Genomic DNA, 27,714 nt, shown 5'->3' on the forward strand with positions numbered 1-27,714 from the left:
CGCACAACTGCACTCCAGCCTGGGCGACAGAGCAAGACTCTGTCTCAAAAAACAAAACAAAACGAAAACAAAAATAGCTCTCCTATTTTGGCACTTTGAGCCCACAAGCCATCTCCCCCCAGGTCTGGTTGTTCCCTGGGGCTGCCAAAAACTGCCCCCAGAATCTGGGGATGGAGTAGAATGAAAACTTCATCCAGGAGTCCTGGTCCTGCCACTGATAGGATGACCTTGGGTCAGTCCCTTCTCCTTGACTTGACCTTGGGTAAGTCTCAGTTTCCCCATGTGTAAAATGAAGGCGTTAGACAAGGTATACTCTGAGGTCTCTTCTGGGTCCAGTGGGCCATTATCTACTTCCTGCACGTTGAATGATACCTCCACACTCACCCACCCGTAGGGCATTTGCCAACTCCCCCTGTCCAAGGTCCTTCTGCTTTCTCACTGGGCTGTCTCCTGCTACAACCTACGCCAACTCTCCTTGGTTTCTCTCCTCAGAGGACAGAGCCCTCCTCCCCTGCCTGTTATAGTAATTCCTCAAAGAGTTGAAGGCTGTTAGCAAAATCCCTTCCCCACACATACACACATATTCTATTTTTAAATAACATTTATTTCTGATTCTAAAAGTAAGGATGTACCTGATCATTGCGGAAAAATTAGAAACAGATAAGTACAAAGGAGAAAATAAAAATCACCCATAACCCTCCCTAACAGGTTCCTGCTATTAATGGGTTTTTAAATGCATATATATGTGGGTTTTTTTTTTTTTTTCTCTTAAAAACCTGGGATTTGACTGCAGATATGGCTTTGGGTTTCCACAAGCCTGGGCTTGAAAGTGGGTGAGTTCTTTCCTTTCGAGGCTCCCTAGGGCCTGTTGTTCTCTTTTAAGCAGCTGCCCCAGTTGCCTTTCCCAAGAGGAGGACGATCGGTTTCGTGGATGTGTGTCTACCTTGATTCATGGGCCCCAGCGAGGCCCAGAGTTTAAATTTTGACTGCCTCTGAGTGTGGCTGTATGTGTGTGACAGAGACAGAGACAGAGGCAGAGAGAAAGGGCATTGGTCACTGAGAAGGAGAACATTCCCAGGGCCCAGAAAGGCCTCATCACAGCCCCCACTCGACGCCACCGCACTCCACCCCATGGCCACAGTCCTCCTAGTCCTACTCCAGGCTTTGAATCAATGACGGCTACCGCAGGAATCACCTTAGTTCCTTTCCATGGAGCAGCTGGAGCTCCTTGCTAAGCTAATCAATTCCCATCATTTGAGAAAGGAAAACAAATTTACAGTTTGCTGCCCATCCTACCGGCTGTGGAGGGGCCTGCAGAGGGAGGTGCTGGCTGAGGCATTGGTGTTCCACCACTACCAGCCCGGCCTCAGTTTGGTGCGAGGGACTCTCAGATGGCTCCTGCCCTACTCGGGCTGCAAACTGGGAGGTGGGATGGCCTAGCTGTCTGGGGTTTCTTGGAGACTCCAGGGGTGGCACAGCTGGAAGGACCTGGGCTTTTGCCATCCCGCTTTGAGAGCGGGGAGACAGGGCCCCAAGAGGGGTGGGACATACCCAGGGCCACCCAGAAAGCTGGTGGCTGGGCCAGGCCTGGCGACACGTGAGTTGACCACCAGTCTTGTGTGATTCCCTTGTGGCACTTTTCATTTTGGAGCGGACTGAGAAGGCAGGTATGGGGTGGGGAGGGTGCGTGGTAGACCAAGAATTCATCAAATCCACTTCCTGCCTTGTCCATTTCACACTCTTCCAGATCCTTCCCAACCTGGAGGAAGCTATATCCCCTGGCTATGCTTATGTGGCTTGGGGTCTGACTGCGCTTTCTGTCAGGGGAAAGTTCTTTTTGAAAAAAAATTAATTTTTTAAAAAATGTTTCCATAGGTTATTAGGGTACAGGTGGTACTTGGTTACATAAGTTCTTTAGTGGTGATTTGTGAGATTTTGGTGCACCCATCACTGAAGCAGTATACACTGTACCCTATTTATAGTCTTTTATCCCTTGCCCCCCCAACCCTTCCCAAGTCCCCAAAATCCATTGTATCATTCTTATGCATTTGCGTCCTCATAGCTTAGCTCCCACATATCATTGAGAACATACGATGCTTGGTTTTCTATTTCTGAGTTATTTCACTTAGAATAATTGTCTGCAATCTCATCCAGGTCGCTATGAATGCTGTTAATTCATTTGTTCAGGGGAAAGTTCTATTGAATACCTAACCCAAGTTCATCGGACACTCCTTTTCCTTCTTTCTCTCCACAAACATCTGACTGCCCCCCTCCCCAAGGTGTTTTAGGCCACGAGAAGCCAGCAGGGAATATGACAGCCAAGTAAGTCCCTGCTCCCTTAAAGCTCACATCTACCTGCCTGTGGGACTCTCACTGGGAGGTGAAGTGGCTGGGCCCAATTTTCTGGTCACTTAAATCCAGCAAATGCTGTCTGTAGGGCATGGAGCTGCACATACAGAACAAGGCTTCACTGCCATTGTTCCAGTTGCTATTGCTATGTAACAAAATATCCCAGAGTGCAGAGACGTATAACAACTATCGTGCATTCTGCAGGTCAGGACAGGAGAGAATGGCTGAGCTCTACTCTGTGGTATCTGGGCCTCGGCTGGAAAGACTTGAAGGTTAGAGGTTACTCAATGACCAGGGGCTGGAATTGTCTGCAGCAACGTCGCTCACATGCTCACATCACATGGTGGTTGATGCTGGCTGTCAACTTGGTTGTCAGCAGGAAGTCCTATGAGTGCTCTCTCTGCAGGGGCTAGTTTGGATGTTCTGTTAGCACTGTGGCTGATCCCAAGGATGAGTGTCTAAAGAGAGCCAGGAGGAAGCTGCATCTTCCTTTATTTCCTAATGCCTGCGTTCCTTCCCCTTGAATCTGGGTGGGCTGGTGACTTTGGCAGCCTTGCCTGCTTGATGGGTGGAGTGTCAAAGTCACATCATGAGATAAGCATGTGAGATGGCAGATATTGTTGCAGCCATCTTTGGAAAACACAGCCCGCTACATGTATCTGTTAGGGGTTCCAGCCTTTGGAGGGAAGTAGCATATGAAAGAATAGTAGCCGTCATTTCCCAAGCACTTATAACTACCAGGCACCATACTCAGTCTGTTGTGTATGCCATCTTTCTGACAATTTCTGTGGTGAGTACTGTTACACCCGTTCTGCAGAGGGGGAGACTGAAGCTCAGCAAGGTTACACTGCCTGCCCTAAATCTTACAATTGGGATTTGCACCCAATTCTATCTGCCTCCAAAGCCATAGGTCTTAACATGCTGCTACACTGCCTCTCCCTCCCTTCCCCGCAGTAATTTTTACCAGGCAAAATCTAGTAAGGATGGCGAGAAGCTTAGACAGGAAGCTGCGGGAGGTTCAGATCTGGGAAGGCTTCTTGGAAGAGGTAACGCTTGAGCAAGGCCTTGCATGATGAATTCAATGTGGACCCCTAGGGGAAGGGGGTGGCATTCCTGGTGGAATAGCAATGGGATCAAGGAGCCTTCAGATCACCCAGGGAGTGCTGCTGTGACCCAGAACCCTGGCCTTTGACCCCCTGCAACACCAACACACTGTACTGTACTCCCCACAAGGCAGGCTGAGGCGTGGGCAGGATGGATGGATTTAGTTCCCAGAAAACTGCAAACACGGCCCCTCCCCTCTCCACCTTATTCCCATCAGCTTTCTTCTTCTGAGGCTAAGAATCAGGCAGAGGCTCCCACACTCCTCACCTCCACGTGCAGACTTGGTTTATCCCTTTGGAGATGGGGTGAGTCTGAGCTGCCTCCAGTGCGAATACAAATTGGGTCTCAGAGCAGTTACCATCCCCTTGGCAAGCTGGCAGGCTCGTGTTAGGGGATGCACGAGCATTGCAAATGGGAAGTTTAATTATCTCATTGATAGGAATCTTGCATATTGCAGGAGTAATTCCCGCCCCTTCCAGGCCTCTGTCTTGCAAGTCTTCTGCTGCCTGTCCCCCACATCCTCAGTCACTCTTCCTGTTTCTTCTCTTGTTTCCCTATTTGCATCTCAGTCTCTCCCCCATCTCTGACCATTCCACTCTCCCCTCTGTCTCTCTCCTCTTTTCCTCTGTCTCTGTCTCTGTTACCCTCCTTCTGTCACCTCCTCTTGCTTACTTTCTCTGGACTGACGGCAGCCTCTCTTCCTGGACAGATCATCTAATTGAAATGGAGCACTCCAGAGAATGTTAATAGGAAAGGCAGCATTAATTAGCTAGCGCTAACATAATTAGCTTCCTCCTCTCACTGCCTAGCATCTAACTGGATAATGAGTCTCTCTCTGTCCAGAGGGCAGGCAGGACAAGGGGGACAGGCCATGTCGGGGATGCCAGAAAGCCTCCTCTCTTTGGGCCACCCCGCTGGAGTCCTCGGGTTGCCCAGCCCTGCCCTCTTCTGCCAGGCCCTCCTGCTGCTGCACTCAAGTCTCTGGGAGGCAGATGCCCGGCCCCTGCCCATGCCCAAAGGTTTGATGTTGCTGGAGTTGCATATTAAGTGGCCTGAGCCTGACAAACAGTGGCTGCAGCTGCAGCACCCCATAGAGGGGGTGGGAAGCTACTGAGGGTTCTCCAGGAGTGCTGTGACAGGCACCTAGCCCTGGCACAGTTCCTGGGTAATGGCTGAGCGTGTTACAGTCCCCAGCGGGGAGCAAGGAAATCTGCTTATGTGGCGGATAACTAACGTACTACACAGACTGCAGAGTACTTCCCACCTTTGACTCCACAGTCGTACGAGGCAGCAGTGGCCACTTCTATTTTATAGATGAGGACTCTGAAGTTCAGGGAGGCTCACTGCCTTGCTGATACTCATACTGCCAGGACCCAAATCAGGGTCTGCCTGATTCCAAAGATCATGCTCTTTCCCTTGCACCCTGATACCTCCTAGAGGTACTTTACAGCTGCTCATTAAATAAGAGTGGTTGCAGTGGAGTCACATCTTACATTGGGCCTGAGTTCTAAAGTCAGAGGATGCAGCAAACATTAGAAAATTGTGTGATCAATTTTTTTTTTTAAATCCCTCCTCCCAGGAGAAACATCTTTTCTGTTTGCAATTGTTCTGCGATTTTCCTTTTTTCTGTGGCCTTGAAAGCCAAGACCCAAAAGGGAGAAGTGATGGGCAAATAAGAGGAATTTTCTTTGTGTTTTTTGCAGGTGGTTAAATTCAGTTGTGTTGATGCATGCTTGATGCAATTCCATTGCAGTATTAGTATTTGGTTATGAGTGGACGGGGTTGGTACCTAGGGCTGGGTGAACTGCACCACAGGGCACCTTCCCCTCCCTATCTCTCTAGCCTGCTGACCCTCTCCCTCTCCTGCAGGCCATGGACATGGAGGATGACCCCTTGCTGCAGGATGTGTGGCTAGAGGGGCAGGAGGAAGAAGAAGCAACGGGTGAAGCCTTTCCAGGGGCCCAGAAGCCAGGGCCCCAACTTGGGGCAGGAGGGCAGTGTTGCTGGCGGCACTGGCCCCTGCCTTCCCGGCCCCCAGCCTCAGGCTTCTGGAGTACCCTGGGCTGGGCCTTCACTAATCCCTGCTGTGCTGGGCTGGTGCTCTTCCTGGGCTGCAGCATTCCCATGGCCCTGTCAGCCTTCATGTTCCTTTACTACCCACCACTGGACATTGACATCTCCTACAACGCCTTTGAAATCCGCAACCATGAGGCCTCGCAGCGTTTTGACGCCCTCACCCTGGCGCTCAAGTCCCAGTTTGGATCCTGGGGGCGGAACCGGCGTGACTTGGCCGACTTCACCTCCGAGACGCTTCAGCGCCTTATCTCAGAACAACTGCAGCAGCTGCATCTCGGCAACCGCTCGAGGCAAGCCTCCCGAGCCCCGCGCGTCATCCCCGCGACCTCACTCCGCGGCCCAGGCCTGTCCCGGGACACTTCAGCGGCCCAAAAGCCCACAGCCAATCGGAGCGGGCGACTTCGGCGTGAGATTCCGCCCCTGGAGGATCTGGCAGCCAACCAGAGTGAAGACCCGCGAAACCAGCGGCTGAGCAAGAACGGGTGGCACCCGCCCAGCATCCCGCATCCCGCGGCCGCTGTGGCCAATCAGAGCCGTGCCCGCCGAGGCGCCTCCCACTGGGACTACTCGCACGCGTATGTGAGTGCTAACACCCAGACGCACGCGCACTGGCGCATCGAGCTCATCTTCCTGGCGCGCGGCGACGCGGAGCGCAACATTTTCACCAGCGAGCGGCTGGTCACGATCCATGAGATCGAGCGCAAGATCATGGACCACCCAGGCTTCCGGGAGTTCTGCTGGAAGCCCCACGAGGTGCTCAAGGACCTGCCGCTGGGTTCCTACTCCTACTGCTCGCCTCCCAGCTCGCTCATGACCTACTTTTTTCCCACTGAGAGGGGCGGCAAGATCTACTATGACGGCATGGGCCAGGACCTAGCGGACATCCGGGGTGAGCTGCCAGGATGCTGGGGTGGGGCATAGGTCCTGGTTTGATACAGCTCTTTATGGAGATTTGGCCCAGGCCCAGGCCCAGTCAGTCTGGAGCTGAGTCCTGGGCATAGCTGGAGGGCAAGGTGAAAAGGACTGGGCTGAGGTGTGAGGTGAGCGTGAGAGGGAACCGAAGAGGGAAGCTTGGATGCAGACCCAGGTGAAGGATGGTGGGGGTTCTGCTGTGGTCAGAGGTAGAGAAAGCGTGGAGTGGGGCTCGGGTGTGAGGCTGGTTAGAGAAAGGCCAGGATGTGGTTATAGAGAACCAGGAATCTGGCCAGAGGAAGACAGGAGAAAGATTGGGATTCAAGAAGACTGAGATAGGGTTCGTTTTAGGTAAATTAGGAATGGCGCTTGAGGAAGGGTGGGGCAGGTTCAGAGAGAGGTTGTGGGACCTGGGGTGGAGTTTTGGTGGATGTGGACGGGGGGAATCCTGGGAGGCAGGGCTGCAATGAGACTGGATGACCTTGAGGAAGGGTTGGTGGGAGTTGACCAGCTGAACTCTTGAGGCCCCCACCGCTGTCCTTGCAGGCTCCCTGGCGCTGGCCATGACTCACCCTGAGTTCTACTGGTATGTGGATGAGGGCCTCTCTGCAGACAATCTGAAGAGCTCTCTCCTGCGCAGTGAGATCCTGTTTGGAGCACCCCTGCCCAACTACTACTCAGTGGATGACCGCTGGGAGGAACAACGGGCTAAGTTTCAGAGCTTCGTGGTCACGTACGTGGCCATGCTGGCCAAGCAGTCTACCAGGTAGGAAGTCCAGCTGCATCCTATGTGTGCATACCCATGTGTGTCCCAGGAAAGGCCTGCATTAGGACAGGACATTGATTTCCAGTTGCCTCTTACTCTTAAACCCCATACCCCTTTCCCTATTATCTTTTCCTTTGGACGTCTTTCTTTCCAAATCAGGGCAGAACCAAGTACATCCTTGCAGTCACTCTGACAAATAGAAGTCCACTTTGCTTGATCAGTGCTATGGTTAGTGAAAATGACAGCTTTGGGCCAGGTAGGAAATCTCAGACTCTGCCCTGGAGGTTTTGGGTATTGATTTTCTCCTGAGATGGTGCTCGAGGTCTTTCTGGAAAGAGTATTGGCCAGGGAATAAGGAGTTCCTCACTGTATTAGGGTTCTCAAGAGAGATGGAACCAGTAGGATAGATAGAGAGAGGGATATGTGAGAGGGGATTTATTAGGGGAATTGCCTCACGCAATTATGGAGGCTCAGTCCCATGACACACCATCTGCAAGCTGGAGACCTTTGGTTGCTGGTACTCTGGCTCAGTCCAAATTTGAAGGCCTCAGAACTAGGGAAACTAATGGTGTAATTCTTGGTTCGAGACTAAAGGCGCGAGGACCCCAGGGACTGCTGGCGTAAGTCCTGGAGTCCGAAGACCAGAGAGCCCGGAGTTTTGACATCCAGGGGCAGGAGAAGAGTGTCCCAGCTCCAGTGGGGAAAGAGAGAGAGAGAGGAAATCACCTTTCTGCCCTTTTTGTTCTGTCCTGGGCCCCAGCCAATTGGACGGTGCCTACCTGGCCACTGACACACATGCCAGTCTCCTCTGGGAAAACCCACACAGACACACCCAGAGGCAATGCTTTATGAGTTCTCTCCATATTCCTTAATCCAATCACAATGACACCTAAAATTAACCACACTTCCTGCCTCTAATACCCAGGGAGGTAATGGACAAGTCACTTCACTTCTCTGGGTGTCAGTGTTCCTATCATTAAAATGGATAACATGATTCTGGCTGCCCTCTGGAGTCACTAAGAAGAGATGAGCTAACAGATGTGACAGTGCTTTGGGGTGGAAGGTGCTTTGGGATGGTGTGCCCCAGAGTACAGCTGGGTCCCTCCCCACCAGAACAGAGCAGCAGTCCTTCTGGGCAATAACTGCAGTGCTTTCCCAGTCCCCACCCTGATAAACCAGTCCCAGGCACAGGAGGAATCCTTCTGCCCAAAATACCCTCATTCCTTCCACTGCACATCCTTTATATTGAGCAACTGCTGGAATAATCAGAGCTAATGTTTATTGAGCACTTACTCTGTGCCACACACTGTTCAAAACCCTTTATACATACCAGCTCATTTAATTCTCACACCAACCCAGTGAGGTGGGTGCTGTTATGATTATCTCCATTTTATAGTTGAGGAAACTGAGACACAGCAATTAGGTAAGTCATCCACAATTTTAAAGCTCATCAGTAGTGGAATGAGATTCAAATCCCGACCTCACCCTTTGTGTTTTTGTGCCAGTTACTGCACCAGGAGCCTTCTCCCTGACTTACTTCTTTGTCAGGCAAGCTCCTATTCATCTATTAAGATCCAACTTGGGCAACATTGGTCAAAGGCTGGACTAAATGCCCGCTACCTGCTATGGTTTGGATGTGCTTTGTCCCCACTAAAACTCAGTGCAGCTGTGTTGAGAGGTGGGGCCTAGTGGAAGATGTTTGGGTCATGGGGGTGGATCCCTCATAAATAGATTAATGCCATCTTGTGGGAGTGAGCTGGTTCTCACTCGAGGGAACAGATTAGTTCCCAAGAGAGTGGGTTGTTATAAAGTGAGGTTCCTCCTCTTGTTTGGTCTCTTTTGCCTGTTCCCCCTTTGACCTTCCTTCGTGTTATGATGCATCACAAAAGCCTTCACCAGAAGCCAATGCCATGCCATTGAACTTCCCAGCCTGCAGAACAATGAACTAAATAAACCTCTTTTCTTTGTAAATTACTCAGTCTCAGGTATTCTGTTATAGCAACATAAATCAGACTGAGACGCTACCTGTTTCCATAGTGTCCTTTCTTCTCCCTAAGGGAGGCAGGAAAGAGCATACACAGACTTTGGAGCCAGATAATATCTTGGGTCCTGTCCCAGTTATTCAAATTATTGTGAGTTCTAGTGAGCTATTTCACCCCTCTGAGCTACAGTTTTATCACAGTGCTTCTCACTCCGTCTTTTAATTGTAACTCACAGTGCATTCCTCCAATCAACAACATCAGCATCACCTGGGGCTTGTTAGACATGCAGACTCTCAAGTTCTCTTCCAGGCCTGCAGTATTTTCAGGTGATTTGTTTGCATATTTAAGTTTGAGAGAGGTCTGGTTTAATTATCTGTCTCTATAGAATGTGAGTTTATTGAAGACTGGGATTGTTTCCGGTTCAGTTTCTATGGGCCGAGCCCCAGCACAAGGCCAGGTACCCCTTAGTAAGGATTTGTTAGGGGAGTGAATGAATAAATGAATGGAGATGCCTCAAGGAAAGGTACTTGGCTGCATTGGAAAACTATGAGAGGTGCTGACTATAGAAGGGCCTTCATGGTTTTAGATACCAGTATTAACTCTGCCCAGATGTTTAGCAGCTGAGGCAAATCCCCTGCCCTTAGGGAAGAAGCCACTCTTTTCTGTTTTCTCCCATTAGAGCATCACAACAGTGGTGACAATCCTGTAGACTTGACTTTAGTGCTTTTGGGTGAACAAAATTCTTAAAATTACTCTATTATTGGTTACCCAAGAGATGGTAACATGTACCTTGACTTATAACAGAATAATATAAATGATCACTTTTATTGCTTTTAATATTGGAATCTTAGAATGTGTTGACTGCATTTATTGAGCTTCAATTTTTTGCATTTATGTTGCATGCATTTTAATTCTTAATACTTAAGCCTCATAAGACTGTTCTTTTATATTTATTCACATATTTACCTTTTCTGTTGGTGTTCATTACTTTGTATAATTTCATGTTTCCCTCTGGGATCATTTTCCTTGTGTCTAAAGAACTCTAGCATTTCTTTCAGTACAGGTTTGCTGATGATAGATTCTCTGTTTTGTTTGCCTAATAGACATCTTTATTTTACTTTCATTTTTGAAGCATATTTTTGCTGGTGTAGAATTACAAATGGGCAGTTATTTTCTTTTAATACTTTACCTGAAGATGTCACTCCATTGTCTTCTGACTTCCATCATTTCTGTAGAAAAGTAGGCTGTAAATCTTTTTTGTTGCTCCATTAAAAATTCTCTTTTTTTCTGCTTTTGAGATTTCTTTGTCTTTGTTTTCACCAGTCTTATTGTGACGTATCTTGGTGTGTTTTCTTTGTGTTTGTTCTGTTTGGGAACACAGAGCTTCGTGAAGCTGTAGGTTGATGACCATAATCAGTTTTAAGAATGTTCTAGCTGCCGGGCACGGTGGCTCAAGCCTGTAATCCCAGCACTTTGGGAGGCCGAGACGGGCGGATCACGAGGTCAGGAGATCGAGACCATCCTGACTAACACGGTGAAACCCCGTCTCTACTAAAAATACAAAAAACTAGCCGGGCGAGGTGGCGGGCGCCTGTAGTCCCAGCTACTCGGGAGGCTGAGGCAGGAGAATGGCGTGAACCCGGGAGGCGGAGCTTGCAGTGAGCTGAGATCCGGCCACCGCACTCCAGCCTGGGCGACAGAGCAAGACTCCGTCTCAAAAAAAAAAAAAAGAATGTTCTAGCTATTCTCTCTTCAGATTTGCTTCTATCTTGTTCTCTGTTTCGTCTTTTTTGCACTCTGATTACACAAATGTTAGATCTTTTCACTGAGCCCCATATGTTTTCAATGCTTTCTTTCTGGGTTTTTTTTTTATTTTTCTTTCTTTTTTTTTTGAGACGGAGTCTCGCTCTGTGGCCCAGGGTGGAGTGCAGTGGCCGGATCTCAGCTCACTGCAAGCTCCGCCTCCCGGGTTCACGCCATTCTCCTGCCTCAGCCTCCCGAGTAGCTGGGACTACAGGTGCCGCCACCTCGCCTGGCTAGTTTTTTGTAATTTTTAGTAGCGACGAGGTTTCACCGTGTTAGCCAGGATGGTCTCGATCTCCTGACCTCGTGATCCGCCCGTCTCGGCCTCCCAAAGTGCTGGGATTACAGGCTTGAGCTACCGCGCCCGGCCATTTATTTTTCTTTCTATGCTTTGGTTTAGATATTCTAGTTCACTGATCCTGCTTTCTATTTATTGTCTCTAGTCTGCCATTTAATGTCTATTGAGTTTTTAATGTTAGTGTTCTATTTTTCCTTTTTGAGAATTTCCATTTGAATCTGTTATAGATCTAAATCACTGGTGCAATTATTTTATTCATCATTTAGTTTATTTTGTCCACATTTTCCTCTCTATTCTTAAACATATTAATTATAGTGTTTTAAAGTTCTTACCAACTTTTAATATATGGTTAACCTGCAGATTTGTTTCTGTAGTCTATTCTTTCACTTGGTTTAGGATCATGTGTTCCTGCCTGTGGGTATACCTGGTGATTTTTATTTTTATCTTTTTGAGACAAGGTGGCACTCTGTCATTAAGGCTGAAGTGCCGTGGCATGATCATAGCGCACTGCAGCCTGAAACTCCTGGGCTCAGGTAATCCTCCCATCTCAGCCTCCTGAGTAACTAGGTCTACAGGCATGTGCCACCATGCCCAGCTAGTTTTTTGTTTTTGTTTTTGTTTTGAGACAGCGTTTGACTATGTTGCCCAGACTGGTCTCAAACTCCTGGCCTCAAGTGGTCCTCCCACCTTGGCCTCTCAAAGTGTAACTTTTATTAAGTGATGAACATTATGTGAAAAACACACACACACACAGAGGTCCATATGATGTTATTTCCTCCAGAGAGAATTTTTCCTTCACTTCAGAAGGCACATAGAGTCGTGGCTGATCACCTTAAGCAGGCAGTGACCACACTGAGAGTTGAGGATGGTTTGCAATCCTGGAAAGTCTCGTTCTACCTCTAGTTTGCCCTAGATTCTCCAGGATTTTCAACTGAGAGCTTGGTGTATTCTGCAGAGTCCTTTGCCTGGATAGGTTCCAAACTCTAATCTTTTATCTCTCAAAGCTGCTAAAAAAATCAGAACAAAGACAAAAATTCCACTCGCTTTTTCTGAGGCTTTCTGCTTAGGTTTTTTGGCTTCAGGCCCTACACAGCCCCAGTCTCCTGCAGAAGTGCTGAGGGAAAACCTGGCCATGTGTTCTGCTGATCTGCAAGTGTCTGCCCAAAGCTCTGCTAGCTTATCTGACTCCCAGCCAAGTTTTTCAGCCTTCTGCCCATGTTTAGAATCAGCAAATGCCTCCAGGGTAAAAATGGCTGTAGAAGGGCAGCTTACCTTTCCTAGGTTCTTTTCTTTCTGGAGTCTTAGCCCTCTAGTTCTGATTACTTCAGCAACTCTCTACTGTCATCACAGATAGTTTCTGAGTTTTAGTGCACGTTTTAGTAGTTGTAGGCAAGGATACTGGTCTTCCATGAGCTATTTCTTTCAACTTGAGAGTAAAAGTATGGGCCTATGTCTTTTTATAATCAGCATCTAGCACAGGATCAAGAATCTAGAAGATACTCTATAAATGCTTTTCAAATTAGTATGTGAATGAATAAATGATTGATTTTCTACTCTAATGAAAGGATAGTTAACCTATTGAATTCAACAAAGTAGATAATCCAGAGATCCTTTCAACTTGGCTTTTAAAAGTCCTGTTTACATTTTTAACAGCTTTATTGAGGCATAATTGACATACAACCAACTGCACGTACTTTACAATTTGATTAGTTTTGACATGTGTGTATTCACTGGGAAACCCCCACCACCATCAAGACAGTGAACACTAGCAGGGTACCATAGTTCATGCCTATATTCCCAGCTACTTGGAAGGCTGAGGCAGGAGGATCCTTGAGGCCAGGAGTTTAAGACCAGGCAGGGAAACAGCAAGGCCCTGTCTCTAAAAACACACAAAAATTAGCCTGTAGTCCTCGCTACTTTGGAGGCTGAGGTGGGAGGATCCCTTGAACCGAGGAGTTCGAGGCTGCAGTGGACTATGATTGTGCTACCGCACTGTAGCCTGGATGGCAGAGCAAGACCCTGTCTCTTAAAAAAAAAAAAAGAATTGTCAAATTTGTTGGTATAAAATGATTTATAATATTTCCCTATTATCTTTTTAATGGTTGTAGAAATTGTAGTGATGTCACCTTCGGTGTGTCTTCTTTTTTTTTTCATGATCAGTCTGGCTAGAAGCTTATCAATTTTATTGAGCTCAAAGAACTAGCTTTTGGTTTCGTTGATTTTCTTTTCTTTTTTTTTTTTTTTTTTGAGACGGAGTCTCGCTCTGTCGCCCAGGCTGGAGGGCAGTGGCCGGATTTCAGCTCACTGCAAGCTCCGCCTCCCGGGTTCACACCATTCTCCTGCCTCAGCCTCCCGAGTAGCTGGGACTACAGGCACCCGCCACCTCGCCCAGCTAGTTTTTTGTATTTATGCAATGTGAGGTAAGCACATCAGTGGAAAATATCCTATTCCTGGCCTCTCGTGATCGGCCCGTCTCGGCCTCCCAAAGTGCTGGGATTACAGGCTTGAGCCACTGTGCCTGGCCGATTTCCTTTTCTAAGAATTAGATTTATTTATTTTTATTTTTGATTTTCATGAGCACATAGTAGGTGTATATATTTATGGGGTACATGAGATGTTTTGAAAGAGGCATGCAATGTGAGGTAAGCACATCAGTGGAAAATAGGCTCTCCATCCCCTCAAGCATTTATCCTTCGAGTTACAAACTCTTAAGTTATTTTAAAATGTACAATTAACTTATTATTGACTGTAGTTACCCTATTGTGCTACCCATTTCATTGATTTTCTCCATTGCTTTTCTGTTTTCTATTTCCTTGATTTCTGCTCGGATCTTTATGATTTTTTTTCTTTGAATTATGTTACATTTCATTTTCTCTTGTACTACTTTCTTAAAGTAGAAGCTAAGGCCATTGATTTGAAACTTCTTTCCTAATAGAGGTGTTTAATGCTATAAAATTCCCCTTAAGTATGACTATTTTAGCACATTTCAAAATTTTGATATGTTATTTTCATTTCATTCAGTTCAAAATACTTTCTATTTTTCCTTTTGATCTCTTCTTTGACCCATGTATAACTTAAAAGTGTCTTATTTAGTTTTCAAATATTTGGGAAGTTTTCAGGCTTTTTGTTGCTGATTTTTAGTTTAATTTCATGATGGTTAGAGAACATACTCTGTGTGATGTAAGTTCTTTTAAATTTATTGAGTCTTGTTTTATGGTCCAGTACATGGTCTTTCTTGCTGAATGTTCCCTGTATACTTGAAAAAAAAAGTTCTGTTTTTGCGTGAAATGTTCTATAAGTCTTAATTAAATCAAGTTCATTGATTGTGTTGTTCATGGTCTTCTATATCCTTACTGATTTTCTGTCTAATTTTTCTAGCAATATTGAGAGAGAGATTGAAACATCTATTTACAATCGGGGAGTTGTCTATTTCTTTTTTCAGTTCTGTTAGTTTTTACTCATGTATTTTAAAGCTCTGTTATTAACTATAAAAACATTTAGGATTGTAGTTTTGATGATCATTTTGAAATTATCTTCTTTACCCCTAGTTATATTCTTTCCTCTGAAATTTACTTTATTTTTTATTAATATAACGAATCCAGCTTATTTTTTGATTCATGTTAGCATGGTATATCATTTTCTATCCCTTTGCTTTTATCCTATTTGTGTCTTTATATTTAAAGTGGGTTTCTTGTAGTCAGCTAGGTCTTGACTTTTTTAAAGGTCTCTGGGTGGCTCATGCCTGTAATCCCAGCACTTTGGGAGGCCGAGGCAGGTGGATCACGAGGTCAGAAGATCGAGACCAACCTGGCTAATGGTGAAACCCCGTCTCTACTAAAAAATACAAATAATTAGCCCGGCGTAGTGGCAGGCGCCTGTAGTCCCAGCTACTCGGTAGCTGAGGTGGGGGAATGGCGTGAACCCGGGAGGCGGAGCTTGCAGTGAGCTGAGATCGCGCCACTGCACTCCAGCCTGGGCGACAGAGCGAGACTCCATCTCAAAAAATAAATAAATAAATAAATAAATAAATAAATAAATATCTCTGATACTTTCTCCCTTTTACTTGGGGTGTTTAAGCCATTTACAGTTAATGCAATTATTAATATGGTTAGACTTAAGTATATTTTATTCTATTTGTCCCATATGCTCTGTTTCCCCTTTCCTGTATTTTGCCTCTTTTGAAGTAATTGAATGTTTTTTATGATTCTATTTTATCTCCTTTGTTGGCTTTTATGCTGTAACTCTTTTAGTAGTTGCTTTACAGTTTATAGTATACATCTTTAAATTATCACAGTGTATCTTCAGATGATATATCATTTCATATGTAGTATAAGAGCTTTATAACAATATACTACTATTTCTTCCCTCCTAGCCTTTATGTTATTGTGGTTATGCATTTTATTTTAATGTATATTATAAACTCCACACTACATTATTTTTGTTTAAACTGTCAATTATCTTTTAAAGAGATTTGAATAAATAATAAGAAAATTTTATGTATTTATTTATGTCATTACCATTTTCGTTACTTTTTGTTTCTTTGTATAGATCCATATTTCCATATTTCCATCTGTTACCATTTTCCTTCCTCCTAAGCACTTCCTTTAACCTCTCTCTTAGGCTTAGCAGAGTGGCTAACACCTGTAATCCCACTTTGGGAGGCCAAAGTGGGAAGATTGCTTGAGGCCAGGGGTTCAAGACCAGCCTGGGCAACATAATGAGACCCAATCTGTATTAGTTCCTTTTCACACTGCTGATAAAGACATACCTGAAACTGGGAGGAAAAAAAAAGAGATTTAATTGGACTTACAGTTCCACATGGCTGGGGAGGACTCAGAATTATGGCAGGAGGCAAATGGCACTTCTTAGATGGTGACAGTAAGAGAAAATGAGGAAAAAGCAAAAGCAGAAACACCTGATAAACCCATCAGATCTCGTGAGACTTATTCACTACCATGAGAACAGCATGGTAAAGACCAGCCCCCATGATTCAATTACCTCCTCTTGGGTCCCCCTAACAACACATGGGAATTCTGGGAGATGCAATTCAAGTTGAGATTTGGGTGGGGACACAGACATATCATTCCACCCTGGCCCCTCCAAATCTCATGTCCTCACATTTTAAAATCAATCGTGCCTTCCCAGCATTCTCCAAAGTCTTAACCCAAAAGTCCACAGTCCAAAGTCTCATCTAAGGCAAGGCAAGTCTCTTCTGCCTATAAGCCTGTAAAATCAAAAACAAGCTAGTTACTTCCTAGATACAATGGGAGTACAGGTATTGGGTAAATACAACTGTTCCAAATGGGAGAAATTGGCCAAAATAAAGGGGTTACAGGGCCCATGCAAGTCCGAAATCCAGCGGGGCAGTCAAATTTTAAAGCTCCAAAATGATCTCCATTGACTCCAGGTCTCACATCCTCACATCCAGGTCACACTGATGCAAGAGGTGGATTTCCATGGTCTTGGGCAGCTCTGCCTCTGTGGCTTTGCAGGGTACAGCCTCCCTCCTGGGTGCTTTCATGGGCTGGCATTGAGTATCTGAGGCTTTTCCAGGCACATGGTGCAAGCTGTCAGTGGATCTACAATTCTGGGGTCTGGAGGCCAGTGGCCTTCTTCTCACAGCTCTACTACGCAGTGGCCCAGTAGGGACTTGTTGTGAGGGCTTCGACCCCACATTTGTTCTCCATCAGGGCTCCACCCCTGCAGCAAACTTTTATCTGGGCATCCAGGTGTTTCCATATATCTTCTGAAATGTAGGTGGAGGTTCCTAAATCTCAATTCTTGACTTCTCTGACCCACAGGCTCAACACCACGTGGAAACTGCCAAAGCTTGGGGCTTCCACTCTCTGAAGCCACAGCCTGAGCTGTACATTGGTCCCTTTCGGCCACAGCTGGAATGGCTGGGACACAGGACACCAAGTCCCTAGGCTGCACATAGCATGGGGACCCTGCGCCTGGCCCAGGAAGCCACTTCTTCCTCCTGGGCCTCCAGGCCTGTGATGGGAGGGGCTGCCATGACATTCTCTGAAATTCTCCATGTCAGAGAATGTTAATCCCCATGGTCTTGGGGATTAACATTAGGCTCCTTGCTACTTATGCAAATTTCTGCAGCTGGCTTGAATTTCTCCCCCAGAAAATGGGTTTTTCTTTTCTATTGCATAGTCAGGCTGCAAATTTTCCAAACTTTTATGCTCTGCTTCCCTTATAAAACTGAATGCCTTTAACAGCACCCACGTCACATCTCGAATGCTTTGCTGCTCAGAAATTTCTTCTGCCAGACACGCTAAATCATCTCTCTCAAGTTCAGATTTCCACAGATCTCTAGGGCAGGGGCAAAATGCCACCAGTCACTTTGCTAAAACATAACAAGAGTCACCTTTGCTCCAGTTCCCAACAAATTCCTCCTCTCCATCTGTGACCACCTCAGCCTGAATTTTATTGTCCATATCGCTATCAGCATTTTGCACAAAGCCATTCAGCAAGTCTCTAGGAAGTTCCAAACTTTCCTACATTTTCCTATCTTCTTCTGAGGCCTTCAAACTGTTCCAGTCTCTGCCTGTTGCCCAGTTCCAAAGTTGCTTCCACATTTTCAGGTATCTTTTCAGCAGAGCCCCACTCTGCTAGTACCAATTTACTGTATTAGTCCGTTTTCATGCTGCTGATAAAGACATAACTGAAACTGAGAACAAAAAGAGGTTTAATTGGACTTACAGTTCCACATGGCTGGGGAGGACTCAGAATCATGGCAGGAGGCAAAAGGCACTTCTTACATGGGGACAGCAAGAGAAAATGAGGAAAAAGCAAAAGCAGAAACCCCTGATAAACCCATCAGATCTCGTGAGACTTATTCACTATCATGAGAAGAGCATGGGAAAAACCAGCCCCCACGATTCAGTTACCTCCCCCTGGGTCCCTCCCACGACACTTGGAAATTCTGGGAGATACAATTCAAGTTGAGATTTGGGTGGGGACACAGCTAAACCCTATTACCATCTCTACTAAAAAATAAAAAATTGGCCAGGCATGGTGGCATGCATCTGTAGTCTAGCTACTCAGGAGGCTGAGGTGGAAGGATTGTTTGAGACCAGGACTTAGAGGCTATAGTGAGCTATGATCATGCCATTGCACTCCAGCCTGGGTGACAAAGTGAGACCCTGACTCAAAAAAAAAAATTTAAAAATCTCTTTTAGTGCAAGTATACTGGAGATGAATTATTTCAGTTTTTGTCTATCTAAAAAAAGTGTTGGCCGGGCACGGTGGCTCAAGCCTGTAATCCCAGCACTTTGGGAGGCCGAGACGGGCGGATCACGAGGTCAGGAGATCGAGACCATCCTGGCTAACACGGTGAAACCCCGTCTCTACTAAAAATACAAAAAAAAAACTAGCCGGGCGAGGTGGCGGGCGCCTGTAGTCCCAGCTACTCAGGAGGCTGAGGCAGGAGAATGGCGTGAACCCGGGAGGCGGAGCTTGCAGTGAGCTGAGATCTGGCCACTGCACTCCAGCCCGAGCGACAGAGTAAGACTCCGTCTCAAAAAAAAAAAAAAAAAAAAGTGTTCTATTTTGCCTTTGTTTTTGAAATGTATTTTTGCTGGGTATAGCATCCTGGGCTGACTTTTTTCCCACTATCTGCAAAGGATGTTGCTCCCCTGCCTTCTCATGTGCCCTGTTTTTAATGGGAAGTCTGCTGTCAGCCTTGTCTTTGTTCCTCTGTGTCTTTTTCTCAGGCTGCTTTCTAAGATTTTATTTTGGTCACTATTTTTGAGCAACTTGGTTATGATGTGCATTGTAGTTTTTTTTTTGTTTTTTTTTTTTTTGAGACGGAGTCTCGCTCTGTCGCCCAGGCTGGAGTGCAGTGGCCGGATCTCAGCTCACTGCAAGCTCTGCCTCCCGGGTTTATGCCATTCTCCTGCCTCAGCCTCCCGAGTAGCTGGGACTACAGGTGCCCACCACCTTGCCCGGCTAGTTTTTTGTATTTTTTTAGTAGAGACGGGGTTTCACCATGTTAGCCAGGATGGTCTCGATCTCCTGACCTCGTGATCCGCCCGTCTCGGCCTCCCAAAGTGCTGGGATTACAGGCTTGAGCCACCGCGCCCGGCCAGCATTGTAGTTTTTTGTGCTTGGGGTTCATTGCTGAAGCTTCTTGTGTCAGTGGGTTTATAGTTTTCATCAAGTTTGGAAAATTTTCAGCCTCCTTTGGGGAGTTAAATAACCCATATTTTAGGCTGCACTGAGGACTGGAAACTCTCAAAGCACTAAGCCAGGGTAAGCATAGGACTCATTTTGTTTCCCGTCTCTCAGGGATCATCCTTGGTTGCCTTGTTTCATGCATTTTCTCACATTTTTGTTCCAGTGAGAAGATAAATATGGACTCCATCTTGCTACTCCATCTTGGCCAGAAGCAGGTGTCACTTATGTTTGTATTTTAAGACACAGTTTGACCAGCCTGGTTATGTTGTTTTTTTTTTTAATTAAAAATAACTTGTGTTAAGCACACATTGAATAGCAGTGTAAAACTGAATATCTAGCAGCCAGTTTGAATTTAGAATTTGGCCATAGATGTGGAGAATTGGAAGATGACATAGAGCTGATTATAACTGATCATGATCTGTGTAGAGCAGTGGTTCTCAACCTTGACCCTACATTTGAATCACCTGAGAGAGTTAAAGAGTACTGATGATTCAGACCCACCCCAGCAGTTCTGGTCTCATTTGTCTGAAGCCTGGCCTGGACATCAGGATAATTGGAAGCCCCCACGTGATTTTGATGTCCAGCGGAGGTACAGAGTCACAGGTGAAGTGGACAGCTCCTGATCCTCCTCCACGTGTTCACAGCCATCTCTAACCCTCTTCCTGTCGTTCTTCTCTCCACGTCCTCCTTTCCCCCAGCAAAGTCCAGGTTCTCTATGGGGGGACAGACCTGTTTGACTATGAAGTGCGCAGGACGTTCAACAATGACATGCTCCTGGCCTTCATCAGCAGCAGCTGCATCGCTGCCCTGGTCTACGTCCTCACCTCCTGCTCAGGTAGGGCTTCTCTCAAGCCAGCCCCCTTCTCCCCTCCCAGGGTGCTCCTGTCTGCCCAGAGCCTGCCTTCTCAAGAATGCCGCAATACTCTTGAACCCAGCATGTCAGAGCTGAGGACACAGGGATGTGCAAATAAATCATCTTTCAATCCCAAGCACACAGACTGAGGCCTGGAGGCAGGTTGGGCTATACCAACCTGGGTCACACCCTCTACCCTGGGCCTCTGCACAGTTGGACCTTTTGCCTGTTGACCATCTGTCTCCTGTTGATAGCCTTGTGCTGGGGAGCCTGGGGTATTGTATTCCTTTGTGGATTACTTTGTAGCCTATTTTGGGTCCCAAGTCAACAGCCCTCTGCCCCCTGATCACTTTTTCACCTCCGCGTGCTGCTAGTTGCTAGCGTGGACACTAGCTGCTGCTTACTCCTGTGTGTATACAGTAAGCACACTCTACTGCCCAAGCAGACAAACAATGGTAATACTTTCCAAAATGGGAAAGACATTCATTCATCCATGCAACAGATATTTACTGGGCACCAAACTATGCGCCAGATGCTGTAAGGTGCCAGGGATCCAGACACAGTTCCTAGCCCCAGGTCATATGTGATGTTCATAAGGCTCTTGAGGTAAAGACTGCAGAGAGGAGGACAGCCTGACCTACTCAGGGATGGCTCCATCTGCCACTTGGGCCTCCTGTCCGGTGCCCTCTTTGGGCGTGGAAAACTGAGAATTGGCCTTGTGCCTGTGCTGGGAACAGAGTCGTGAATGGTGCCCAGAGTTGGGGGGAAGAGACAGGACCCAGCTGAGGTCAGGGACTCTAATGGGGCTTGTGTCCCATGAGGGTCCCCCCCCCTTCTCCCTTGTGCCTCTTACCCTGCCCAGTGTTCTTGTCCTTCTTCGGGATTGCCAGCATTGGTCTCAGCTGCCTGGTGGCCCTCTTCCTGTACCACGTGGTCTTTGGTATCCAGTACTTGGGCATCCTGAATGGGGTGGCCGCCTTCGTGATCGTGGGCATTGGTGAGTTGCCTCTGTTGCCATGGCAGTGCACCTCCCACATGGGAAGTCTGCCGCATCCCCTTTCTCCCTGGATACAAAGCCTGGCTTTCCTGGGGGCTCTACACAGCTCCTGCTGAGGCCTAGAGCCTTGGAGTGCAGGGTTAGAATGTGGGTGGTGGGCCAGGCGCGGTGGCTCACGCCTGTAATCCCAGCACTTTGGGAGGCCGAGGTGGGTGGATCACGAGGTCAGGAGATCGAGTCCATCCTGGCTAACATGGTGAAATCCCGTCTCTACTCAAAATACGAAAAAAAAGGTAGCTGGGCGTGGTGGCAGGCGCCTGTAGTTCAGCTGCTCGGGAGGCTGAGGCAAGAGAATGGTGTGAACCTGGGAGACGGAGCTTGCAATGAGCCGAGATCGCGCCACTGCACTCCAACCTGGGCGACTGAGCAAGACTCCAGCTCAAAAACAAACAAACAAACAAAAAGAATGTGGGTGGTGGGCAGATCCTTGACATAGGGTGAGTGGAGAGAGCAGGAAGGTTTGCTGGATGGAAGTGAGGATGGTGGGAAAGGCCCAGGAAGTATGGAAAGGAGGCCAGGATGTGGGAGAAGATACCTAGCTCTGGGTGAGGTTGGGGCCGAGGAGTGTGGTGGGTGGTGCTTGAACTCTTGGTGGGAGGAGCTAGTCAGAGGGGTCTCTCCACACTCTAAGCTGAGAAGCAGGACTCCTGCAGCCTGACCTCCCAGGAGGCCACTCAGACTTGGTCTAGGGCCAGGTTGGGCCTGATCCTGGAGACAGCAGAATGATCCTGAGCCTGGCCCGGGACTCCCTCCCACAGGTGTGGACGACGTCTTTGTGTTCATCAACACCTACCGCCAGGCCACCCACCTGGAAGACCCACAGCTGCGCATGATCCACACCGTCCAAACTGCAGGCAAGGCCACCTTCTTCACCTCCCTGACCACGGCCGCTGCCTACGCAGCTAACGTCTTCTCCCAGGTGTGGACCTGCCCTCCATTCCTCCCACCCGCCCATGCATACCTAGCCCCTGGTCTCTGCTCTTCCCACCACCGCTTGAGTGGCCATATAGCCTTCATCTCAAGGTACTTGCCTCATCTCTAGAGTTCATTTTTGTCACGAATCACCCATTACCCAAACTTAACAAGTGTGAATGTTACAATAATCCAGACAGCATTTATTAGGGATCCTCAGTAGTAGTAATCCAGCCTCCACCCTGGAGGACATTTGGCAGTTTCCAAACCTCTTTCTCATTTAATCTTCATTACCATGGTAATTGACAAAGGTACCATTACCATCCTATTTTCCAAAAAAAAACTTGACCCTTGAGAGGTAAAGTGGCTTCCTCAGGATCACACAGCAGATAAGTGAGAAGCCTGACCAAGTCCACGGCCATTCCCGCTCTGCCTGCTTCTGGCTGCGTTTTCCTTCCTCGCGCTGACTTCCTCTTGCTGCCTCTGAGTGGGGCTTAGGAGAAGGCATTGAGCCCAGGCTGGGTTCTTGGTGTGGGAAGACTGAATTGGCCCAAGTCTTTGAGAGACTTTACGACCTGAGCCGAGTAGCCCCTCTGGAACCCAGTAGATGCTTTAGGATTATCCAGGTCCTTCTAGAGAATCACTTCTGGAAGGTAGGCAGAGCTGGGTTCAGCTTCTGCTGTGTGACCTTGGGCGGGCTGTATGACCTCTCTGAGCCTCGCTTTCCTCATGTGTGGATTATCCAGAGACTGAGATGCGAGGATGATGGTGAAAGAGTTTCACAGAGTGCAGGCTGCTCTGTTGGTGGTGACAGCTTCCTTCCAACTAGCACCTCCCTGTGTGGTCCCTGTCGTACTTCTGGAACATACCCATTGCTCCTAGTCCCCAGGGTCCCTGCCTCCGTTATGTGGCAGCATTCTCTCCCTCCCCTCCACCGACTAGCACATGGCTTGGTCAACGGGATGTGTCTTCCTCTGTCCCCCATTCGTTCGCGTAATGACAGCTACTGACCACTGCCTCTGCCAGGCTGTGTTCCAGGCAGTGGGCTGCAGATAGACAGGAGCCTCCACTCGAGGTGTGGATCCTTCCTGTGCTGCTGTGTCCCCTGATACCAGCCCTTGGTGTCACCACCAGCGAGGCTGGTGGTTGGCATTCTGGCAGCCTGGGCCTCCTCCTACTGCCTCAGTCTGGGCACGATCTAGGATCCTGAGTGTCTCTGGCTGCAGGGGGGCACCCAGGCCCACTGACTGCAGGTCTAACCAGCCCTACATCCCTCTCTTCCTTTCCATCACCAGATCCCAGCCGTCCACGACTTTGGCCTGTTCATGTCTCTCATCGTGTCCTGCTGCTGGCTGGCCGTGCTTGTCACCATGCCTGCAGCCTTGGGCCTCTGGAGCCTCTACCTGGCACCGCTGGAGAGCTCCTGCCAGACCAGGTAAGTCGGGCGGGGCCTCTTCCCAAGCAAGGTATCCACAACAGGCCTCTGTGAGCCACTCAGCGCACCACCCTGTCTTCCAAAAGCCTTCTGTATGCCCAGTCCTGTGCTAGGCAGGGAGCAGGAAAGGAGAAGATACTTCCATCCAATAATTGCAATTTGGGGTCACCAGTGTCACCAGGAAATGAGCAAAGCACTTTTGTCCAAGACTGATGACATCACCATTCACTTCCCAAAGAACCCTGGGAGCTGGGTTCTCTTGCTGTGCCCATTCTACAGATGAGAAAACAATGGCTCAGGGAGGTTGGGCAGCTTTTTCAAGGTCACCCATTTAGTAGGCAGTAGAGCCTGGATTTAAACCCAAGAACTCTGCCTCCAGATCCCACGCTCTTAGCCACCATGTTGAGTGTCCTCAGGTTCTCATCTGTAGATGTAGTGAGCCGTGTGCAGAGTTGAACGGGTCAGTTCGGAGTTGCTGCTGGAGGTTTAGGGGGAAAGGTCTTGTGGGCCTAGTGGTTGGGAAGAGGGAGGGGGATGGTGGTGGAGTTGAATCAGGCCTGGGTGGCTGCCTGGGGCTGGGAGGATGGAGGGGCTCTGGGCTCAGAACAGCACCCACTCATTGTGATAAAGGCCTTGGCCAGTGGTGGTCAGCAATGTCCGCTTGCCCATGGTGAGCCCCGGAGGGGCTGGAGGGAGAGAAGGGCCCAGCGAGGAGCTTAGACTTGGGCCTGAGACGGACTCCTCAGCTCTCCCCACTCACATCCTCTCCCTTCAGGACTCTGCTGTGGTGGTGCGGGTTGGCACTGCACACAGGTGCCCTGGCAGAGACACTGTTCTCTGTACCATGGACACTCAGATTTGACTGTTTTCCATGACAGTTTCATATCATAGAAGCAGCGACATGGGGAAAAGGCACCTTTTTCTGATCTCTACAGAGATACCAAATAAGCCTCCCCTCTGCCCCCCGCCCCACCTGGGGCTGTCTCCCCAGTGGTCCTATTGGGCGCAGTCATCTTCCCAGTCAGTCAGACGTGGGCTTCAAGCCTCACCTCCTCCCTCGGCACCCGTGGAACCCTGGGCAGGTGACTTCACCTCTGCATCTCAGTTTCCTTTTCTATGAAACAGCTTTGATCCCTGTGTGTGAGTCTCACGAGGATTAAGTGAGATAATCCACGCAGATGCTCCCAGCTCACTGCTGGCACGTGGCAGTGGTATTAGCCACACACACAGCGCTCGTGTCAGCCATGAGGATTATTCTGGTGCCCAGTCCCTAGGGTGAGCCATGTCTCTCATGCGTTCACTCCAGCTGAGACCTCGGCCACGCAGCTACACCCTCAGCCCTGCCCTGCTCCCTCCTCCTGGCTCCCCTGAGTATTAAGTTGGTGGCAGAGCCCCTGGGCCACACAGTAGCAGAGGAATGAGTCCCCTGATTTGATCACTTTAGTGCCTGGGCCTCTATGTGTTGTCGTCCCCTCTTGCTGAGTAATGTCTGCTGTCACCATTTGTCTCTCTGGAGGAAGACTGGCACCTGAGGGCCCTGGGGTAGACGGTACTAGAAAGAAACCAGGTGACCAGCTCCCAGAAGTCTGGGTTGCTCATCCTGTGTGTGACGTCAGCAGCACTGTGATACATGGGTTCATCTGATCCTCAGGGCCCTGCCCCCACCTCTCTGGGTACCCAGGACCCTCTGGCTCACCACTGTCCCCTACTCTCTCCACAGCTGCCACCAGAATTGCGGCCGCAAGAGCTCCCTGCACTTCTCCGGAGACATGTTTGCCGCTCCTGAGCAGGTTGGAGGCAGCCCCGCCCAGGGTCCCATACCCTACCTGGACGATGACATCCCCTTGCTGGAGGTCGAGGAAGAGCCAGGTGAGAGCTGGCATAGGCCTGCACTGCTGACCCCAGTGAGACCCAGCGCTGCCTCTGCCCGGGGAGTAACGCTTGATAAGTTGGTCCTGAGACTGGGGACTGGACAAGATGGCCTGCGGACTTCCTCACCAGGCACTGGGCTTCCCTGGAAGTGAGGATGGACCACAGTGGGCTTTGACTCAGGCTTTGACGGGCCACTGCTCTGCCCTGGCAGTGTCCCTGGAGCTGGGAGACGTGTCCCTGGTGTCTGTGTCCCCCGAGGGTCTGCAGCCAGCCTCCAACACGGGCAGCCGCGGCCAGCTCATTGTGCAGCTGCAGGAGCTGCTGCACCACTGGGTCCTGTGGTCAGCCGTCAAGAGCCGCTGGGTGATTGTGGGTAAGTGGGCCCTCTGCCCCTCCCCCTGTCTCGCAGCTCCACCCCCAAAACACACAGGAACTGGGAGCCCACCCCCTCTCGCAGATGCCCCAGGGTCAGAGGCCTGGGCTGGGGTCTCTCCCTCTCCGACCCCCCGGCTCCTTCCTGTGCAGAATGAAGCTGGTCACGGCAGCTGTTGCTCATTGGCCCCTGCTGTGTGCCAGCCACTCACACTGGGCAGTAGCACAAAGCATGCCACGCATGGGCCCTGGAGTTAGACCCACTTGAGTCTGAGTCCCAGTTTGGCCGAGTCCTAGCTGTGTGAATTTGGCTATTCCAGTCTGTTTAGCACTCAGTTCCTATTCTGTAATTGAGGATGAGAACGGTGGCTAGGAAGGCAGCTGTAGTTGGAGAGTATGTATAAAGACCTCAGCCCAGCACGTGGCACGTAGTTAGTGCTCCGTGAATGTTAAGTGCTATTATTATTGTCATCTTCAACAGGATTTCAGAGTTGTGTGAGATCAAGTAGTGCACCAGCTCTTTATAAACTATGAGGTACTCTTAGGTGGCGGCCGCTTCTTGTCCAGCAGTGTTAGATTATAGCTTATAGTCAAACCCCACGGGACACCACAAAGCAACTGATCCCTGGCCCTGGAGGACCATCCCCAGTAAGCTTTGCCCACGGGCTGGCATGCAGGGCCTTCCCCCACGCCCTTAGGACACCCCCGCACCTCCACCACAACCAGAGCAGCTGTCTCCCGGCACTTGGGAACTCCACTGGGAATGGACCAGCTGGGCCCAGCCCCACCTGGTGTAGCGCCATCTCCTCACAGGGCTGTTCGTCTCCATCCTCATCCTGTCCCTGGTGTTCGCCAGCCGGCTCCGCCCTGCCAGTCGGGCCCCGCTCCTCTTCCGGCCTGATACCAACATCCAGGTGCTGCTGGACCTCAAGTACAACCTGAGCGCCGAGGGCATCTCCTGCATCACCTGTTCAGGTGAGGCTTCCAGCCAGGCTGTCCCCGGCCCGCTCAGGTGTCCAGGTCCCAAAGGCTGTTGGTCTGAGATGCAGGATCCAGGCTCCCCATCAATGCCTGACCTCAGGCAAATCCCACTCACCTCTGAGCCCCCGTGTTCCCACAGTTCATTCAACAGATGCTTGCTGGGTACCTGCTGGATGCTGGCTCTGGGGAGGTACAGTGGGCAGGCGGCACAGGCTTCCCAAGCTCAGGGAGCTCACATTCCAGCTCTAGAGACTAGTCACTGTAATAGTAGATCGGAGGTTTGGTGGAGGAAGACTAGGGTGTCTTGGAGGCCCACATCATGGAAGGCTTCCTGGAGGAAGTAACGTCTAGGCCAAAACTCACAAGAATGGGAAGGAGTTAGCCAGGCTGGGAGGGGAGAAGAGGAAAGAAGAGGGATTAACCAGGTGGGGAGGGGAGAGGAGGGAAGGGGTGAGGTTAGCCAGGCTGGGAGGGGAGAGGAGAGAAGAGGAGGAGTTAACCAGGTAGGGAGGGGAGAAGAGGGAAGGGGTGGGGTTAGCCAGGCTGGGAGAGGAAAGGAGGGAAGAGGAGGGGTTAGCCAGGTGAGGAGGGGAGAGGAGAGAAGGGGTTAGCCAGGCTGGGAGGGGAGAGGAGGGAAGAGGAGAAGTTAGCCAGGTGAGGAGGGGAGAGGAGAGAAGAGGAGGGGTTAGCCAGGTGAGGAGGGGAGAGGAGGGAAGGGGTGGGGTTAGCCAGGCTGGGAGGGGAGAGGAGGGAAG

At 49.1% G+C, this 27,714-nt stretch overlaps 1 protein-coding gene across 1 annotated transcript in view; it reads left to right on the forward strand.

Annotated features, from left to right (window-relative positions):
• The window catches only part of PTCHD2 (patched domain containing 2), a 59,652-nt gene that overhangs the window by 15,066 nt on the left and 16,872 nt on the right, over window positions 1-27,714 (forward strand). Inside the window, exons 2-10 of the mRNA XM_011935812.1 lie at window positions 5,323-6,418; window positions 6,988-7,207; window positions 20,176-20,312; window positions 21,193-21,327; window positions 22,146-22,306; window positions 23,595-23,734; window positions 25,455-25,603; window positions 25,818-25,979; window positions 26,792-26,953. Of these exons, the coding sequence (XP_011791202.1) occupies window positions 5,326-6,418; window positions 6,988-7,207; window positions 20,176-20,312; window positions 21,193-21,327; window positions 22,146-22,306; window positions 23,595-23,734; window positions 25,455-25,603; window positions 25,818-25,979; window positions 26,792-26,953 (2,359 nt within the window). The 5' untranslated portion in view covers window positions 5,323-5,325. The remainder of the gene's footprint in view (window positions 1-5,322; window positions 6,419-6,987; window positions 7,208-20,175; window positions 20,313-21,192; window positions 21,328-22,145; window positions 22,307-23,594; window positions 23,735-25,454; window positions 25,604-25,817; window positions 25,980-26,791; window positions 26,954-27,714) is intronic.

Source organism: Colobus angolensis, unplaced genomic scaffold, assembly GCF_000951035.1.
Source record: "Colobus angolensis palliatus isolate OR3802 unplaced genomic scaffold, Cang.pa_1.0 Scaffold149, whole genome shotgun sequence".
Classification (NCBI taxonomy): domain Eukaryota; kingdom Metazoa; phylum Chordata; class Mammalia; order Primates; family Cercopithecidae; genus Colobus; species Colobus angolensis.